Source organism: Mauremys reevesii, linkage group 2 (assembly GCF_016161935.1).
Source record: "Mauremys reevesii isolate NIE-2019 linkage group 2, ASM1616193v1, whole genome shotgun sequence".
NCBI lineage: Eukaryota > Metazoa > Chordata > Testudines > Geoemydidae > Mauremys > Mauremys reevesii.
The window spans coordinates 208,044,690-208,063,940 of NC_052624.1; the positions used below are offsets into that span (position 1 = coordinate 208,044,690).

Here is a 19,251-nt window from a genome sequence, read left to right on the forward strand (position 1 = left end):
AAAAAGCAAAGAAACAGAACAATTATGCCAAAGTATATCCATTAAAACAGGGTTTCATGTTTTATCATAAAAAGTTTTGTAGTAGTACGTTATTGATCTAATTCTGTACATAGGAACAACACATAAAGATAATAACTCCTTTTGTCTCCTGTTAATATCCTCTGGCACAGCTCATTCCTGAAAATCTGTATTGAAACAGGAACAGTCAAACACCAAAAACCCTGATCCTTCTAACACTTATACATGTTCCTAGCTTTACCCATGTGAGTACTCCCATTGAAATCAAAATGACTACTCACATAAACAGATTCATATACATACTTAAGTGTTCACAGGACCAGGGCCTAAGGGAATAATGATGAAAATTCAGGAGAATTATACTGAATTCAGCAACAATAAAAGTGTGTAGTTGTATTGCACTTTTCATGCCAGTATCTCAATAAATAGAAATTTAAATTTTTTTCAAGTAGTTTGCTTAGGACTCAAAGGAAAACTTCATGCTTCAGAAAGTGCTGGTGGTTATTTATTAGATAACAACCTTCTTCTCAGCCCAGCATTTTTCATGGAGAACTGGAGGCTTTTCTTTCAGTTGAGACATAAAAACAGTATTGACCTGGCAATAAAAATTCCATGTGGAGAGGAATGATGATAACCCCATGTCCTGGCAAAATTTGGGAAAGTACATTCCACCTATAAAAATTCCTTCTCGTGTTATGTCTGTTGGATAGAGTAAGATTCTTTTGTCCAAAACTGTCATATAATATTCCTGGCACTAATATAAGGGCAGGTGTTTCCAGAGATGGCTGCATTTTGGTGGCAGGCTTAGTAATCTCTGTATATACAGTTTTATTTCTGAAAAGCAGCTTAAGGTTTGTGAAAAGTAATATATAAATTGAGCGATTTTTTTCCCCCCAATGATGCTAAGCTTGTTTTCTTGTTGAATCTCCAATAGGTTGATTTACACCTGAGACTGAACATTCCCCAAGTCGGTCGCTATGTGGTAGTTCTTGAATATGCTAATGAAGATGATCAATTATACACTGCTGAAGTGATAGTGAATAGTCCTGGGCCTGTCCTGAAGGCCAGAGTGAACATATACAGCTGTAAATACAGGTGGGGATTACTGAATGGTTAAATTATCAGGTGGAATGGAATTTTATACTTTTTAATCAAAGATTTCTTTGTAATACATGTAAATTGTGGTGTATAGTTTGTTTTATTTTCTAAGGTTTTTAAGTTATCTGAACTGTACGTTTGAATTGTACAGTTTATACAGTAACTCCTCACTTAACGTTGTAGTTATGTTCCTGGAAAAAAGCGAAACAATGTTAAGCAAATCCAATTTCCCAATAAGAATTAATGTAAATGAGAGGGTTAGGTTCCAGGGAAATTTTTTTCACCAGACGAAAGACTATATTATATATATACACACACCCACACCCACACCCACACCCACAGTATAAGTTTTAAACCAACAATTTAATACTGGTTCACAGTGATGATGATTGTGAAGCTTGATTGAGGTAGAGGAGTCAGAGGGTAGGATATTTCCCTTACTGCTAAATGATGAACTAGCAATTGGCTGAGCCCTCAAGAGTTAACTATCTCACTCTACAAGGCAGAAGGAATGGAGGGAGATATGCGCATTCCCCTTTAAGTACACTGCCTTGTTAATTAGATCAGCTTGCTGAGACCGCAGCTTCTGCAAGCTCCCTCTGTCGTGAGCTCTGGTGTGTCCCCCCTGCTCTATGGAAGATAGGGTAAGTGGGGTGCAGGAGCAGCGGGGAGGGGGACACCCTGACATTATCCCCCCTCTTCCTTCCCTCCCCCCGCACAGCAAGCAGGAGTCTTGGGGAGCAGCTCCAAGGCAGACAGCACAAGCAGCAGCACATGGCAGTCGGGGGAGGGACAACTGAACTGCAGGCAGCTTCTGCACAGGGAACTTAGGGGAGCAAGCAGCTGATGGGGGAGCTGATAGGGGGGGCTGCTGGTCCACCCTGGTTCCAAGCCCCCACCAGCTTGCTGCAACGGGCTGCTCTTCCTGCAAGCGGTAGACAAAGCAGGCGGCTGCCAAGCGACATTAGAAGGGAGCATTGCACAACTTTAAACAAGCATGTTCCCTAATTGATCAGCAATGTAACAACGAAACAACGTTAACCGGGATGACTTTAAGTGAGGAGTTACTGTATTCCTTCTCTTTATCTAGGTTTTTATACCATGCTCCATACTGTGGCATATGTGCACTTAATATTACTATTACTTCAGCTAACTGGGCACTGTATCTTCACATAAAATGTTGCATCTTAAAATTTAGTTACAAATCTTTATGAATTATTAAGCACAGAATCCCATGAGCCACACATCCTCCATATATGCATCTTCCCTCCATGTGAAATGAAGGCTGCACTGCCTCTACAGAACTTATCAGGAAAAGTTAATACAGCCAATACAGATTCTAGGCCAATATGTACAGCCAACAGACTGTAAAGGAATGGTTGCCTTTTGCTTCAGAAGGCGAGATGGTGGCTCAGTACCGGGGGTGGTCTAGGTAACCAAGCCACCATCTCTCCTTCCAGAGCAGGCCTGAAAGTCGAAGAGGTGGATAAGGAGAAGGTGTCATCTCCTCATGCTGCTGCCTCTATCTCATCCACTTCTGGGCCTGCTTCGGAAGGTGGGAAGTCAGAGCAGTTAACTAAGTTGTCCAGGTCACCAAGCCACCACCTCTCCTTCTGGAGCAGGAAGCCGGGTCCCAGGAGTTCTGGCACTTCTTTTTTTTAGGACTCAAGCACTAATGTACACATATGCTGCACGTATGTCTGTGTTTGTATTTTCCACTACATTTTTGCCTTGCTTTAACAGACACCATTAGACTGATTATTAACATAAACACATCTATCTAACGTAATGTATTGGATTTTCTTACCATAAAGAGTATTTTTATGTAGATGTCCAAAATTATGGTGAAAATTTTTAAAAACCAAATAATAGCTTTTGTAAAACCCAGAGAATTATTCAGTAAAAAGCAGCATAAAATGAAAATGAAAGGCCTTGCTTATCTAGCATGCTACAGGGCACTAAAGCTGCTAAAAATGACTAATGTTTGCTGCCCATTTCAAAGCCTGCATACAGTGATGATTCAAGTGGAGACTTGAACTAAAATCTGGGCTTGGGGCTATGGATAGAATATGCCAAAGTGGAAGCAGTGCTTTACACATGACTCCTCTTGCTCCTCCCCTTTAGTTGGTCTAGCTACTGAGATGCTGCATTTTTATCAATGACTGAGGGTATTCATTGTCCATTATCCAAGAGAAAAGATAAACATGTTGGCACTAGCATGTGCAATACAAAATATGGCACTGGCAAGAGGCTAATTTTTTATTTTACTTTTGCTGCAGCTTCCTTTGTCGCAGTGTTGTGGTTGATAATATGAATCGCATTGCAATCTATGATCTTTTAGCTGATGCAAAGTTACATCTTAAGGCATCACTGATAAATTTTCTTCTGGTAAGTTTCTTCTTGTAATACTTTCCTCAAGAGATAAAGAGAGAGACTTTTATCCTTTTTTTATATGCTGTGTGGTGATTTTTTAAGTTCTTGAGGATGGTGATTAGGATACAGTTTGAGGATTGCTAGGATTCATATAAGCTCAATTTCAAAGTGTAAAAAAAAATCTTTCTTGGCAAAGGCATCACCAACATACTTCTGCTTTATTTCATTTACCCAAATTTCTCTTGTATGTACAATTAAAGGAAGTATCTTATAGTAGCTCTCATACTTTATCAATGGGCTTATATTTTTCTTCTTACCTTTTAATTTTTTTACTTTTGAAATTCTTTACGGGAATTTCCTAGCTCTCCCTCAGAGTTTCAGGCTTTCGTTTTTGAAACACAAGTGGCGTTTAAACATTTTTTATTAGAAATCTTTTGCTGCCATCTTTTGGTCACATGAAGAATTTTTCTTTCCTGGGCTGACTTTTCTTTCAAGTTGTTTCCTGTGTTTCTTATTTTAGAGACATAGGGCCAGATTCTGTTCTATGTGAAAATCCAGTGTAAATTCAGAGCAGCTCCATGGATCTGTCCAAGGAATGAGAATAGAATCTAGCCTAAGATTGTTATGTACAACATAGGATGGCTTTATATCCTCTTGTTGCAAGGCATTGTTCAGTGTTACCAAATACTGTCTGAAATCTCTGTTAGCTCTCAATAGTGTTGACAAGATTCAGATCCAAAAGATGTGGAATAAAACCAATACCTCTTGTGCTGACTTAGAGCAGGGGCTTTTTATCTCTTTTATTTTTAATTCTATGTATAATGAGAGTTCCCCTTCTCTGAAAAAAAACCAAACCCCTATAATACTTGCCCTATATTTCTGAATACTCTATTTAGCTGCAGAAAATGTGATTTCCCAGTGCTCAAAGTGAAGACAAACATGTATTAGTGCTTATGGGTGGCGGTGAGGGGAGCACTCCTGACTGCCAGTACCATGCCGTTAATGCCCCAGCAGCTTAGGAGTTAAAGATTCAGGCAGGTCAGGTATACCAAGGATTGAGATTGGAGAAGCAACACACAATTTTGGAGCACAGAGAGCTGGTTCAAATAGCAGGCAAACAGGCTTCTCGCAGTCAGAGTTCAATAAATAAAAAAACAAGGGGTCTTGCAGCCGGTTTCTTTTTGTTCCACAGTGAGTCAAATGAGCTGTTCCAATCCAGACAGTGAGTAACTGTCAACGGTTCCCTTTATTAGCCCCTCCTAAAGGTATTATTCACTGCAGGTGAGCCTAGCCCCATTCCACCACTGGCTGGGTTCCCATGATTCCTTACTATGAGGACAGGCATCTTCAATTGACTCTGCATATGGAAAGAATTTTTTTAACTCTCTACCCTCCAGAGTCTGTATTTCCCATTCACAGGTGCTAAAACACAGGCTTTGCTGTCCTGATATTTCTACACTTGACTGCTGCTGGCTTCTTTGCTGCTCCTTTGGCATTTTTTGCTTCCTTTTACAGTAGTTCATGCACAAATACATTTTTTTCACTTTCGTTTTTATCAGTTTTCTTATGGGAGAAATTAACTCAGGTTGCCCTACCATATACTTGGAGACTAACTCTGAACACAGTGGGTGAAATCCTGGACCCACTGATAATGAGTTTTGTTATTGACTTCATTGTAGCAGCTGCTTCTCCCATTTCACTGGGGCCAGGATTTCACCCCGTGTCCAAAAAGTCATTGGACAGCAAATGGGGGAGTTATGGCCTTTCCTTCCAAACTTGTGCGGTGTTCTCTCTGGACATAGCTGAAGATCTGCCCATCTTAGATACTACAGTAGTGGGCACTATGTAAATACCAAAGCACTTTGCTATTTAAAAAAAATGCATTTATCATCACAATACCCCTGTGAGGTAGGGAAGTTCTGTGACAGGGCAGAGGCTTGAACCTGGGTCTCCTAGTGTTATAGGTAGTGCCCTAACTACTGATCATCTTTCCTCTTTGGGACTGGCCCCTTTATTTGCAGCTGACTAAAAAGGTCACAGTGTTAACTGGGCATTGTACATTGTAATTGTGTGTGTTTTGCAGCACAAAATTTGCATTGTATCAGCTGAAGAATTTTCTCTAGAATATGTGGATCCTAAAGTATACTGCATAGCCACTTATGGGAGCTTTCTTAATCAAAGGTAATTTGCATGCTTCCTTCCTTTTTTATGAAAGAGTCCTTGAAAGGGCAGACATATGCACTGAGTGGTATTTTAATGCCTATATGACTGAAACTTTGCTCTGTGACTCAGAGATGAATGTAGGCCAAGATATTACAGGGTAGTATTTGATAAAAGGTTTAAGTGTTAATCTAGACAGTCTTTATCTAGGATTTAGTTAATACCCTCAATAGCAGATTCCTAGCCGGTCTGAACTATTGTATGCTAATCTTTTGGGAGAAATGTGACTATATAAAGTGCAGTATCCTGGACATCCAGGATGCAGAAATACATTGTTTCTAGCCTGGCAGGTCATGGAATGGTCTTATATGACCATTATTCTGATATGAGTTTTATTGTGAACTTTTATTCACCACTTCATTTCTGCTAGGATTTTAGCAGCTGCTTCCCATGAACTTAGATATTAATGATGTATGCCATTTCAAGACTTAAAATGATTCTCCTTTACACTGAGGTCTTTTTCTACTTGTTTGACAAATGTAAAGGGGGCTTAAAGTGAGTGTAACTGTAATTTACAACTCTTCAGAAGGTAGAAAGAATTGTTGACTAAATCTAATAATTCTCAAGATAGTAGCTGCTAAAATAATATTTGAATTGAAGCGGAAGGGAGAAAAATCAGGATGGTAATCAGAATGAAGAGCCTTTAAGGTCCAATACAACATCTTTCTTGGCTTCCACATGGTGCACAGCGTTTCATTTTCAGCCTCTGCTTATCCTGTAGGGATCAGTTTTTTATAGCTAGGACTAGTTCCTGAGGGCTGAACATAGGAAATCTTGGACCTCACAGCAATGTAGTTTTGAAACTCTTGAATCTGAATAAAAGGAGGATTTCAGGTTGGTTGAAAAAATACAATTAAATGACTATGAAGATATTATGAATATATATCTTTATTTTTAGTTTTGTGGAAATACATTGTTTATATGTTTTCATATTTGCTTTAGTTCCAGCATAAATAATTTATGTTACAGTTTTGTTCTGTTGTTAAATATATTATTAGCTGGCTTCATATTTAATTTTGTAAATGGGCTTAATGTTCATGAAATTGAAAGATTAACGGCATTGGCTCAGTTTACTTATTTTATGAGCAGATGCCTTAAGAGATTTCCCACACAGGCCTGGCAAATGCACCTCAGTTCTGGACTGGAAACAAACCTGCTGTTCCAGTTCTATGCCTCTCTTGAGCAGACATTGATGATTGCCGCATGCTTATCAGAACTGTATATATATCCATGAGTGACTAGAATGAAATTACCAAATTCATTTTCACTTGAAGCCTTAAAAAAGATTTCTTTCAATCTAGATGGTCAGAAGTAAATGCACCTAGAAATCGATAGTTAAACATTTTGGGTGGTCTATAGAGTCCCTTTTGGGGAGCTACCACATTTACTCGTTCATTAGCCCATTCGTTTATAAGCCAACCCCCCAAAATGGATAGGTAAAAATAGCAAAAACTGTATGACCCTTTCATAAGCTGACCCTATATTTCAGGGGTTGGAAAACTTTGGCTCCTAGCCTGTCAGGGTAAGCTGCTGGTGGGTTGGGCCGTTTGGTTTACCTAGAGTGTTTGCAGGCATGGAGCTCCTTAGCTCCCTGTGGCCGCAGTTCACCGTTCCCAGACAATGGGAACTGCGGGAAGTGGCATGCCTCCAGGTAAACAAAACTACAATGTATTAGATCAGGGATAGGCAACCTTTGGCCCGTGGCCCGCCAGGGTAAGCACCAGTTTGTTTACCTGCCGTGTCTGCAGGTTCGGCCAATCGTGGCTCCCACTGGCCGCGATTCGCCGCTCCAGGCCAATGGGGGCGGTGGGAAGCGGCACAGGCCGAGAGAACCTGCAGACGCAGCAGGTAAACAAACCGGCCTGGCCCACCATGGTGTTTACACTGGTGGGCCGCATGCCAAAGTTTCTGATCCCTGTGTTAGATATTCAATTCAATGATTCTATAGAGTTTAAAATCATCAAATTTTGGTGTAGACCTGTTTATAAGCCGAACCCCGCTCTTTGATGCGTCACTTTTTTACTAAAAATATTCGGCTTATGAACAAGTATATATGGTATGTTGTCCATATACCTACTTAGGCTCTAATCTTGCAAATACTTGCACATGTATGTAACTTTTAAGTGTGTGAGTAATCCCATTGACTTCAGTGGAATTACTCACATGTTTAAAGTTGAGCATGTATGCAAGTATTTTTAGAATCAGGATATTTCCTAGTAGTTTAGATTCTTTAATTTGTAACTAACCTGACCCACTAAAATTTAGTTATGTGTTCTGACACCATTGGTTGTATTTTTGCATCTTATTTAACAAACATTTAACAGGTAAGCTGTTTATGATACAGAAGGTTTGAGTAAATTTAGTTACACATCCATTCAGTGATTTAAATCCATATATCTTCGTTTTGCTTAATTGATATCAACTATGTAGAATGCAAAACAGTGACATTAGTTATTAATGTGTCTTTAAGTGTATTCATTCTAATGCATTGACTTTTACCACTCTGACTAATTTTTATTTCGTATTTGTTCTGCACCACTAGGCCTACAACTTCATTATTATTTTACATAAAGAATTCTTCCTACTGCACGAATAATTACTATAATCCTATTTTTAGTGCATCATGCATTCCCTCAGTGTATGAAACTCCACCAGTGGCCTTGCTTTTGGATGCGCTCAGGGATAGAAAAATTTCAGAAGTGCAGAGAAATGTACCATACAATCCACTGAGTGTCCCTTTACCTTCTGCTAACCGGGTTAATGGAGTAACCTTGACCTCATTACAGGTAGTTCACATTTGACTGTATTATTTCTAAGGCACAAAATATGTTGTCAGTAATGTTAAATAGACTGAGAACAACATGAGAATTAAAGCTAAATGATGTTTTAGGGCCAGGCCGGGTACATGGATGTTTTGCGCCCCTAGGCGAAACTTCCACCTTGTGCCCCCACCCCGAGCCCTGTGGCAGCTCTCCGCCCCCCCCCCCACCCTAAGGCACCCCCCGCGGCAGCTTCCCACCCCTCCCTCCCTGAGGCGCCCACCCCCGGCAGCTCCCCCTCTCCACCCTGAGGCGCCCCCCCCGCAGCAACTCCCCCCCTCCACCTTGAGGCACCCCGTGGCAACTCTCCGCCCCAGCTCACCTCTGCTCCGCCTCCTCCCCGAGCACGCCGTCACTGCTCCACTTCTCCTGCTGCCCAGGCTTGCGCCACCAATCAGCTGTTTGGTGCCGCAAGCCTGGGAGGGAGAGAAGAAGAGCAGAGTGGCGTGCTCAGGGGAGGAGGCAGAGTAGAGGTGAGCTGGGGCGGGGATCAGTTCCCCTGCATGCCGTGCCCCCCCTTGCTTACTGCAGGCGGCCCTCCCCACGCCCCCCTACCCCAGATCCCTCCGCCTAAATGCCGACGACGACCGGGGCGGCCGAAGAGCCGGCCACCGCAGTCGCCGCTGAAGGATCCGAAATGCTGTCCCCGAGATGCTAGCACCCTAGGCGACCACCTAGGTCGCCTAATGGGTTTCACCGGCCCTGTTTAGGGCCAAGCTGTTGCAGGATGAGGAAGTCTGATAGATAATATTCACAAACAGAAACAAAGGAATCAGAACCAACTAATGAAAAAAACATTTTGCTGGGCTCTGCACAGTAATTAACATATTTTATAATGTAAATAGACCTATGATGACTTGCGGCTTTGCCGCTCAAGTGAATAGTTTTATAGTAAGTATGAGTGAGGGTGGGCGATTGTGTGTGTTGTGCTGGGGGATTTGTTCTGGTTTGTGTGTGTAACAAAAGAGGGATGTGTGTTGCAGTGAGGGGGTATGTGTGTCTGGGGTTATTGTGTGTGTGAGGGGTTGGTTGTGTTGTGTGGATGGTTGCATTGACTTGCATGGGAGTCGTGTTGTGCTAGATTTTGATTGTTTTATGTTGATTTGTGTGGGGGTTGTGCTTGAGGATTTTGAGTTGTATGGGTGGCAAATCAACCTGTGAAGAACTGTGGCAGTTGAGCCAAGTAATTCACCAGTCTCCCTCATATCCCTGACTTATTACAACCAATGAAATTGTTGCATGCAAATTAGCTGTAGAGTAAGGGTGGTGATTGGTTGAGTTACCTCTGACATCACAATTGTCTAGGTCCGTTGGCATAGACAGATACATACTTTACTGTTTTATTATGTAGATAAGAGTATGCAAACATAGGGACAGATCCTGCAAGATCCTTTTCTCTCTTGAGAGATGCTGAGCTCCCTCAACTCCCATTGCAGGTAGGAGCAGGCCCATAGTAAAAATGAATTAATAAAACAAATGCATAAGCTTAGTTGTCCTTGTTTCTGCAGAACCAGCTTACTTTGAGTGGGAAAGTGCCAAGTTTAGGCAGATATGTATTTGTTGTACATTTCCATCAGCCAGAGCACCCAACATTTCCTGTGCAGGTGCTTGTGGATGGGGGACGCCTATGGTCAGGTAAGCCATGCTTTATATTAATTCAGCTCTTTTTTCTTTCTCAGCATTTTAGCAAACTAGATTTTAAAATTTCATTTAGGTTCCTTCAGTGCTTCTTTCTGCCCTCACGCTTTTGGCTGTCGAGACCAGGTGATTGCAGAAAACCAAATTGAACTGGATATCCCTGGCCCTGAGGTTTCTGTTACTGTGAAGATTCCTAATGAAAAAACACTGGTTGTGGTAAGTTTGTTACACCTCAAGATTTGAAAGTATTCTTTTTACCTCTTGAATAGTAGAGGTTTTCAGGTTCACTATTTACTTGGAAATGGATGACTGTGAATGCAATAGTTTTTCTTAATTTATTTTGTATTTTTTAAAGAGCTAATTGTAACTTAGGGGGCACTTTTGTCTTGTCTTGTCTTGTCTTGTCTTTTGGCCCAAATATTGACCAGCTACAAAGCTGATAAAAAAGTGGGGTGAAAACTTTCACAACATTTTACACCTTTTTTTAATCAAAAATGTTGATAACAAATTTAGTCAAATTTCAGAGTTTTCAGCAAGCTCTGAATCTGGCTCTCTTTGATGTTAATCTTCCTCTTCTCTTGAAACAGTCATTCAGGCCCTGATAAAGGGAGGAGCTTAAGCATGTGACTGACTTTTTAAGCATGTGAGTGGTCCCACTGAAATCAGTGGGGTACAGCATGTCACAGCAGCCTCTGCCCACACGCTGCCAGTCGCAGGATCAGGGCCAGAGCAAGTCAGTATAATCCTGACTCCCCTGACTCTGGTGTTAAATCCACTTGTTGCAGCCTGTCTTAGATTGTAAGTTGTTTGGAGTTGGGACTGTATTGTACTGAGAGAGAAATCCTGCCTCCATTAAGTCAGTAGCAAAACTACCATTGATTTTAATGGGCCCAGGATTTCACCCTGTGTTTGTACAGCACCAAGCACAAAGAAACCCCATTCTGAACTGGGGCTTCGGGATACTCCTGCGATACTGTAATAACAACAGCTTGTCTGTGGCACATGACTTTAATCATCAAGTTCTGCTCCTAACTTTTAATGTGACTGGTAGTTTATTTTTCTCCACAATACAGTAGGCATCTATTAGACTGGGGTCTGACCCAGAAAAATGCTCATGAGGAAATACTGAGCTTCCACAAATATTGTACCTAGCCATATTCACTCTCCTGCCCCAATACTAAAGGTTCAGACATATACTCCTACAGTCCATAGAAAGCGGGGGGACACAGGCTTCAGAAATGTAGAAATTTGTGTAAGAAATCTGAAGAACTGTCTTGTTTCAAGATAGCTGAATTTTGAATACAGTCTTCATATGAATTTTGGAGGAGAAACCCATCATCATTTCAAGTAATTGAAAATAGCTTAACATGCAGCTTACGTTCCAATGATTTTTCCATCCTACCAACTTCTACACAGGAGTTTGGATCTTGTAGAAAAATCCAAGGATGATACTGTAAATGCATTTAACTGTAGATAAACACCTTGGTTCATTTCTTCTGTTTTTCTATTAAATATACAGTTTAGTTTTCTTGTTGTTTTAAGGAACACGTTTTAGTTGTTCCAGCAGATAGCTACAGTCATAGCCTACTTCAGAAAAGGACTGTGGACAAGTCGATTGACTTTATCAACCAGTGTGGAGGAAACAGCTTTTATATTGAGTAAGCATCCCTTTCTAAGACACTGAACATTTTACAGAAAGTTGTAAATTATTAATATTTTACTGTATATTAAAATACTTATACCATACCTATCACAGTTCTACATGGGCATGTTTTACATGGCTTATGCTGGGCCATTGAAATTACAAAGGGCATTAAAATATGAGTCTACATTTTTCCATGACTGTGCTCTGTTAATCAAATTTAAAGGTGGAGTACCATTGCATATTGTACAAAAAAAAAAAAAAAGGAAAAGCTGTGCTATCTAGCTTTGGTATTGCTGAAGTGCCTATCTTCTTGGTATCGCTGAACAGAAGATATTCTTTGAAAAAATTATTTACAAAAATGGATGTCAAATCAGTTCAGTACTAGTGAATTGGTTTAAATATGTCCATGCGTGTACATTGATATTGCTACTATGCATATGAACTAGAGTAGAAATAAGTCTCCTAATTCGTTAAGCTAGTGCAGAATGTAGTCATTATAACTTCCTAATTCTAGTTCTTACGTGATTTATATTTTTCTTCCACTAGCCCAGTAACATCGTCAGCATTCTGTAAGGATTCTGTAAGGTCACTAGTGGCATTTTACAACGATGGAGCATTGCCCTGTAATTGCCATAAATCAGGTGCCACTAGCTCAGCTTGCAACCCTCTGGGAGGACAATGTAGTTGCAAACCTAACGTCATTGGCCGTCGGTGTAGCCGATGCCAAACTGGGTATTACGGATTTCCATTCTGCAAGTGTAAGTACATTCTGTTCTAAGTGGAAGTATTTTGTGACCTTATTCAATATGTGCTGCAGCTTCATTTTCTGCATATGGGGCTCAATCCTACAAGGTGCTGATTAATGTAACTTTGATCCAGCACAGCACTTAATCATGCACTTCACCTTAACATGATTAGGCCCATTCACTTTAAACACACATGGTTAAAGTGAAGCATGCGCTGAAGTGCTTTGCTGGATCAGGGCCAGCGTGCTTATTTCCTTGCTGGACAGAACCCAAATGCCACTCCCTAGTAAATAATATTTTCTAATTTATTACCAGCTGTTGTGTCCCAACTCATGGCTACAAACCCTTTCATAAATAAGCAGGGTGTAGCATTAACCTGGTGGCACTGACAGATTTATTGGTTACATGAAGTAACCTTGACTATCTGCCTTTCCTGGATATTATATTCTACATTGAATACATTGATAAAGTGGTGACATTCTCACCAAAACAGTGGTTTGCCCAATGTGTAGCAAAATGTCCTGGGGAGTACTAAATAATATTTGTGTTGAATTTGAGGAACAATTTTGTGGAAAAGGCCCAAGGTCCCAGGCTACTCCTTGAAACCTTAGTTGTTGTTACCTGGCTAGTTTCCAGGAGTTTGCTTCTCTTCTCACTTATGCTGCTGTATCTGTTGAAGTCGGTTAAATGATACCAGTGTAAAGCTGGTGAAAGAGAGAAGAGAATGAGGCCCCTTACGACTTGACTTGAATGGAATGAGAGTCATTTCTTTAAATCAAATATGATTAATCTGTAAAACATTTCCCCCCAACCCAGTATGCAGCTGCGGCCGACGTCTTTGTGATGACATAACTGGTCAATGTATTTGCCCCCCTCAAACGGTGAAGCCCAAGTGTGAAGCATGTGAAAGACAATTTTTCAACTACCACCCCCTTGTTGGCTGTGAAGCTTGCAACTGCTCAAGCAGAGGAATAGTTAATTTGGCAAACCCAGAATGTGATAAAAACAATGGGCAGTGCAAGTAAGTTTGCATGATTGGGTTAAACTTGTTGTTATTAATGTTAAAAATGTACATTGGAATATTCTTGAGGGGTTTGATTCACTTGAGGGGTTTGATTCACTTGTCTTTTTACATACTTGCAAGGGTGGGCGGATATATTCTTATTTTGATGTAAAGAGATGTATGCGGTGCTATCCGGGGATTAGAAAAGGATACAAACTTGGTTTGCTCTGGTAACTGGTTAGTGAGCTTTTTTTCTATTTTTGCCACTGACTTGCCATATGAGTTTGAGTATATCATTGAACCCCTCGGTGTCTTCTAATGGCTTGCCCAATATCACACAGCAAATTCGTGTCAGATTGAGGAATAGAAACCAGAAGAACTCTGGCTCCCAGACATGTATTCTAACTACTAGATACACTTCTCATGGATTCACAGGGTCTGGTTTATGTCCCAATCTGTAACCAGTCCATTGGGAGTGATCCCATTAGTGTGCTGGGCCCCAAGGGTGCACACATTTCCACAGGGACAGGCCCATGGCCTCCAAGACTGGGCCTTTGGGCATCAGCGATCCCTGTCTCTTTCCGTGGCTCCCTGCAGAGAATCCAGCCAAGCCAAACTCCCCTTTGAGGCTTGTACTGTACCCCTTTAGAGTGCAGTACTCCCACTGAGTATTTGCAGTGACACCAGGCAGCCTTTACTTAACCAGGTAACAGTGTATTGGTCACCTGGTATACAGAATCTGAAAGCCTTTGGGTTAGCACAGAGAGGCAAAGGTTAAGTCAGAGCTCATCCTGGCCAAGCCAGTGCAATGAAAGCTGTTATTGAATCCATCTTAGGCTCTATCTCCCTCTGACCCCTTTGTGTGTCCCAGGTGAAAGCTGCCAGCCTCTTTCAAAAGCCAACACTTTATCACCTGCCTTTCACATCTCAGTCCTTTGTCTCCAGGCTGGGCCATGCTGAGTTTACATCCCCACATGCCTGAGCTTCCCACTGTTGGGTGTTGATCATTGTCTCTCTATACCCTCTGTTAATCTGAGTTGCATTCTACCAGTTCCTAAATAATCCCATTCACTGCAGCCCAGACAGCTAGGTGACACCCACACCTCATGTCCTGCATTCCCCCCAGGAGAAGACTTAACCCTTTTCCCCCACTCAGTAGCAATGCAAATGACAGGGAAACTGAGGCAAACATAGGCTTCATAAAAATATTACAGAAAATTCCCACTTTGTAACAATACTCCCTCCATAATTCTTAAAATATTAATTACCTACCCCATAAGGTGTTATGAGGCTTAAGTAATGTTTGAAAAGAGCTTTGAGATCCTCTGATGAAACTTACACTCTGTGTCACTGCATGATATTATTCACTGGGACGGAGGTGTGGGTGCTAAGCACCTTTGAAATGAAGCCATATGTGTCTGACTGCCAGCACAGTGTGATGAGAATACACTCTTTAGATGTATCCTCTGATTTACACTATATGAAAAACTATTGTGTACAACTGCAACTGCAGTGAATTCTCTTAACTTCTGAAGCCTCTTCAATCCCATCACAGTCACCATTCTTTTACCTGCCTGTAAATATGAGAGCCCTTTGTGGCAAGCACAAATCCTTGGAGAGGCTGTAGGGTATTTTTCTCACTCTGACTTAATTTTTGATGCAATAAAGGTATTCAAGGCTGGTTGAATTTAACTTACGTATTCATGTGTCACTCCCAAAAATGGAGCATCAGCTGTTAATCCCGTGAATGGAGTTTACCAACAAAGCCCTCATTTTCCCAGTGTACAAACAAAAGGAAGTACTTCCTCATGCAACACACAGTCAACCTATGGAACTTGTTGCTAGGGGATGTTGTGAATGCCAAAAGTATAACTGGGTTCAAAAAATAATTAGATATGTTCATGGAGGATAGGTCCATCAATAGCTATTAGCCAGTATGGTCAGGGATGCATCCCCATGCTCTGAATGGCCCTAAGTTTCTTATCACTAAGAAATTAACACATTTCTGCCTGAGGCAAACTCACTATTTTGCCAAAGAAGTGGAATTTTGCCTTTTTCACCCTCTCTCTGTGAAAAGCTTTGTCATCTGTCCATAAGGGTGATATTTTTCACTTGTTGGCCAATTAGAGAAAGCTCACGAGAATCATAGAATCGTTGGACTGGAAAGGACCTCGAGAGGTCATCTAGTCCAGTCCCCTGCACTCATGGCAGGACTAATTATTGTCTAGACCAACACTGACAAGTGTTTGTCTAACCTGCTCTTAAAAATCTCCAGTGATGGAGATTCCACAACCTCCCTGGGCAATGTATTCCAGTGCTTAACCACCCTGACAGTTGGGAAGTTTTTCCAAATGTCCAACCTAAACGGCCCTTGTCTTATCTAAATAAGCAGTACTATATGGTGGAAGATAAATGAGCAATACTTGATGGTATAGCAGAGCGCTCTCTCTCTCTCTCTCTCTCTGCAAAGCACTAATCATTAAACTGCCATGTTACCCATTACATGCTGATTAAAATATTCAATTCAGTGGATTACATCAAAGTCCAAAGTCCTAATTCTATGTGCAAATTTACTTTCTATTATCAGGTTATGGGGGTAATGTACTTAGAGTGTGACAAACCTCCCCCAGTGTATGGTGAAATGCTTAATTGTGCTCATGTGCTGCATCAAAAGCAGCCCATTGTATTCAGTCCAGCACTTTAAAACTATTTATTAGTTGTAAATTCCCAGTGCTTGGGTACCCACATATTCAAAACGTGGGTGCTGAGAGCCAAAGACACCCCCCCCCCCGGTTGCCAAAGGATTTTAAAAAGAGTTCCAGCACAGATAAAGCCTAGAGATGCAGATGTTAACATTTTTAGACTTTGGAAGTGTTTTCCTGTACAAGGAGCCTTTGCTCCCCTGAAGCCCTGCCCTGGAGTTGCAGAGGGAGGCTGTGGGAAGAGGCTAGCAAGGAGATCAGGGGTGGGGGGGTGGGGGTGGGAAATAGGTCACAAGATCCACATTTTTGTAGATCCAATGGCCTCACCAGACTATGCAGGTCCACTCCAGAAGCTGGAGTAGGGACTATGGGAGAGGAGTTGCTGCTTTCACAAAAGGAGGTGCTCTGCTATCTCATGTCCAGACTTTGGGGTTGGATTTCATCTTATACCACCCTTCACCCAGATAAAGCCAAGTTACTCAGGCTTTGTGTCTGAGCCAAGTGGATTTTACCCAGTGTGAACAGTTTTGTATAGACAAGGTTTACAGCCCAGTAAGTTATATAATCTTTTCATTGGGAAACCCCATCTTGTTAGCAGCTGGGCGCTTTGGTAAATGGCAACTCACTCCTAGCTCTATAGCTCTTCTCAGTGCAGACTCCTGCCTGGGATACAGCATGCTGGTTTCAGACTCCTGTGTTTGCAGGGGGGCCCTGCCCACTGCAGATGCTGAACAGCTTCAGAACATGAACCCCAACTTCAACATTTGCAGTGTTGAAAATCAAACCACCCCCATTGGATTGAGTGACCATTGTTAGGAATTGCAATACTCCTCACAATTTGCGAAAAACGCTAATCTGTTTCAGTTGATCCCCATGAGTGGTGTTTAATGACCAGATGATCACTTCAGATCCTTTGCATTATTTTATTCCCACCCCTGTGACACCTTCTCTCTACAGAAACAAACTTAAATGTTTCTGTTTGTTTTGTTGGTAAAGGTGCAGGCCAGGAATAACAGGGCGACAATGTGATCGCTGCAGTCCTGGTTCTTACAGTTTCCCGGATTGTATTCCCTGTAATTGTAACAGAGATGGAACAGAGCCAGATGTTTGTCATCCACAGACAGGAGTTTGTCTCTGCAAGGTCAGATAAATCAAGATACTTGTGCATTCACAAATATCAGTTTCCATATCAGTGGCTGTTTCATATTTAATGGGTATAATAAAGTGAATTTGTTATTTGCAGTTGTTAGATAAGAATTAAATACAGTTATATCAAAAATGCATTGTAGCACTTGCCTGGATTGCAAATAAACTGCAATTAAGAAGTTTGTAGAATACATTTAATGTTGATCCTTTTCACAGAGAAAACCTAGTACGTTAAGGTACTACATGCTATGTGTGCACATATGTGTTGAAACGCTATGTACATACACATCTCTGTTTTGCATCTGCAGTTTGGGTTTTTTTTATATCCACCGGGCTTCAGGCTTTTTTTTTTTTTTTTGGTCATATGATGTAATTGACATTTCAGTGCCCCAGTGTATGCATGATGTTTGCCATTGCTGTGATTTGCATAGACTGAACTCTATAAATGTGAAGTTTCATATGTGACCTTTCACATGTAGGTTGGAAGAGCCAGCTTGAGGATTTTGGTAAGGAAATCACCTAGTAGTATTCAGAGCTGGCACTGATCAATGTTAATTACTCAACAGTGAGCTACAGTAATTCCACTACATCTTTATACAGATCTAGTGGAAAGGCTTCTCAAAAACAAGTTTTTCCATGTGAAATCACAGTGAACTGTATTTTTATATATACTCAACATATCCCCTCAGGGCCGCCCAGAGGATTCAAGGGGCCTGGGGCAAAGCAGTTTTGGGGGCCCCTTCCATAAAAAAAAGTTGCAATAGTATAGAATACTATATTCTCGTGGGGGCCTGCTCCCCCACCCCCTGGGCGGCCCTGTATCCCCTGCTGATATTCAATTGGGTTTGTATACTTAGTAGCTAGAAAAGAGACCTTCCTGTTGTGCATGCAAGAGACAAACCTATGAATAAGTTATTGGCACAGAAGTTCCCTTTCAAGAGGAGACTATTTCATTTGCATTTGGAATACCATTTACAGAAGACCATAAGTAACAATTTCACATTTATATTCTCTTATATTTTATAAATATTTAAATGTTCCTGTAGGAATTTTGTTTTAGGTGCCTGGTATTTTGCAGGTTGACCAATAACACATGGAAAATTTTAATAACTTTTTTCAATGGTTCTTTAACAGGAGAATGTTGAAGGTAGACAATGTGACATTTGCCGTCAAGGATCATTTTATTTGGATCCTTCTAATCCCAAGGGCTGCACTTCTTGCTTTTGTTTTGGAGCTACTAGCAACTGTCACAGCACAAGTAATCGTAGAACTAAGGTATATTTAATGTATATTTTTAGTTACTATCGTACAGGCATGTATCCCATTAAGAAACTATCAGATTTCTTCCAAATGACAAATTGTGTTTTACTGAATGATGAGAATGGGAAATATTCTCGGGAAACCACTGAAAAGTGTTATGTTTCCCATTAGATGCTTTCTCTGCAAATTATGGTGCAGAATCTGAAAGTGCTGCCTTGTGGAAAATGGTCTGTCTACCTCTCCATTTCATCTAGAGCTGAAGCCAGTCTATTCTAGGTGGCTACAGCCATCAAAGACTTTGTTGAAGTGAGATATCTAGTTACAATGTACTTTTCCAATAAGTTAATGAAGCAATTAATTTGATATCTGGCCTGTAGGAAATATGCACTACAGGTGTATTTGAGACCTAGATAGTGTGCAAGAGGTCCTATGGTAATATTCAACTTGAGCTGTCTATGTGAACAGGCTCTGCCCTTCTTCATTTTCATAGGGAAAAACATGACACAAGAAGGTGGGAGGAGGAGGGAAATTGGGATATACTCATATGATAACATAAATGAATGGGAGGAATTATTTAAGGCTG

At 41.1% G+C, this 19,251-nt stretch overlaps 1 protein-coding gene across 1 annotated transcript in view; it reads left to right on the forward strand.

Annotated features, from left to right (window-relative positions):
* Positions 1 to 19,251, forward strand: part of LAMA3 (laminin subunit alpha 3) — a 114,654-nt gene that overhangs the window by 90,865 nt on the left and 4,538 nt on the right. The window contains exons 27-37 of the mRNA XM_039523014.1: positions 953 to 1,113; positions 3,396 to 3,504; positions 5,573 to 5,670; positions 8,252 to 8,495; positions 10,037 to 10,163; positions 10,243 to 10,382; positions 11,709 to 11,824; positions 12,358 to 12,569; positions 13,374 to 13,578; positions 17,259 to 17,403; positions 18,543 to 18,683. Coding sequence (XP_039378948.1) covers positions 953 to 1,113; positions 3,396 to 3,504; positions 5,573 to 5,670; positions 8,252 to 8,495; positions 10,037 to 10,163; positions 10,243 to 10,382; positions 11,709 to 11,824; positions 12,358 to 12,569; positions 13,374 to 13,578; positions 17,259 to 17,403; positions 18,543 to 18,683 — 1,698 coding nt within the window. The remainder of the gene's footprint in view (positions 1 to 952; positions 1,114 to 3,395; positions 3,505 to 5,572; positions 5,671 to 8,251; positions 8,496 to 10,036; positions 10,164 to 10,242; positions 10,383 to 11,708; positions 11,825 to 12,357; positions 12,570 to 13,373; positions 13,579 to 17,258; positions 17,404 to 18,542; positions 18,684 to 19,251) is intronic.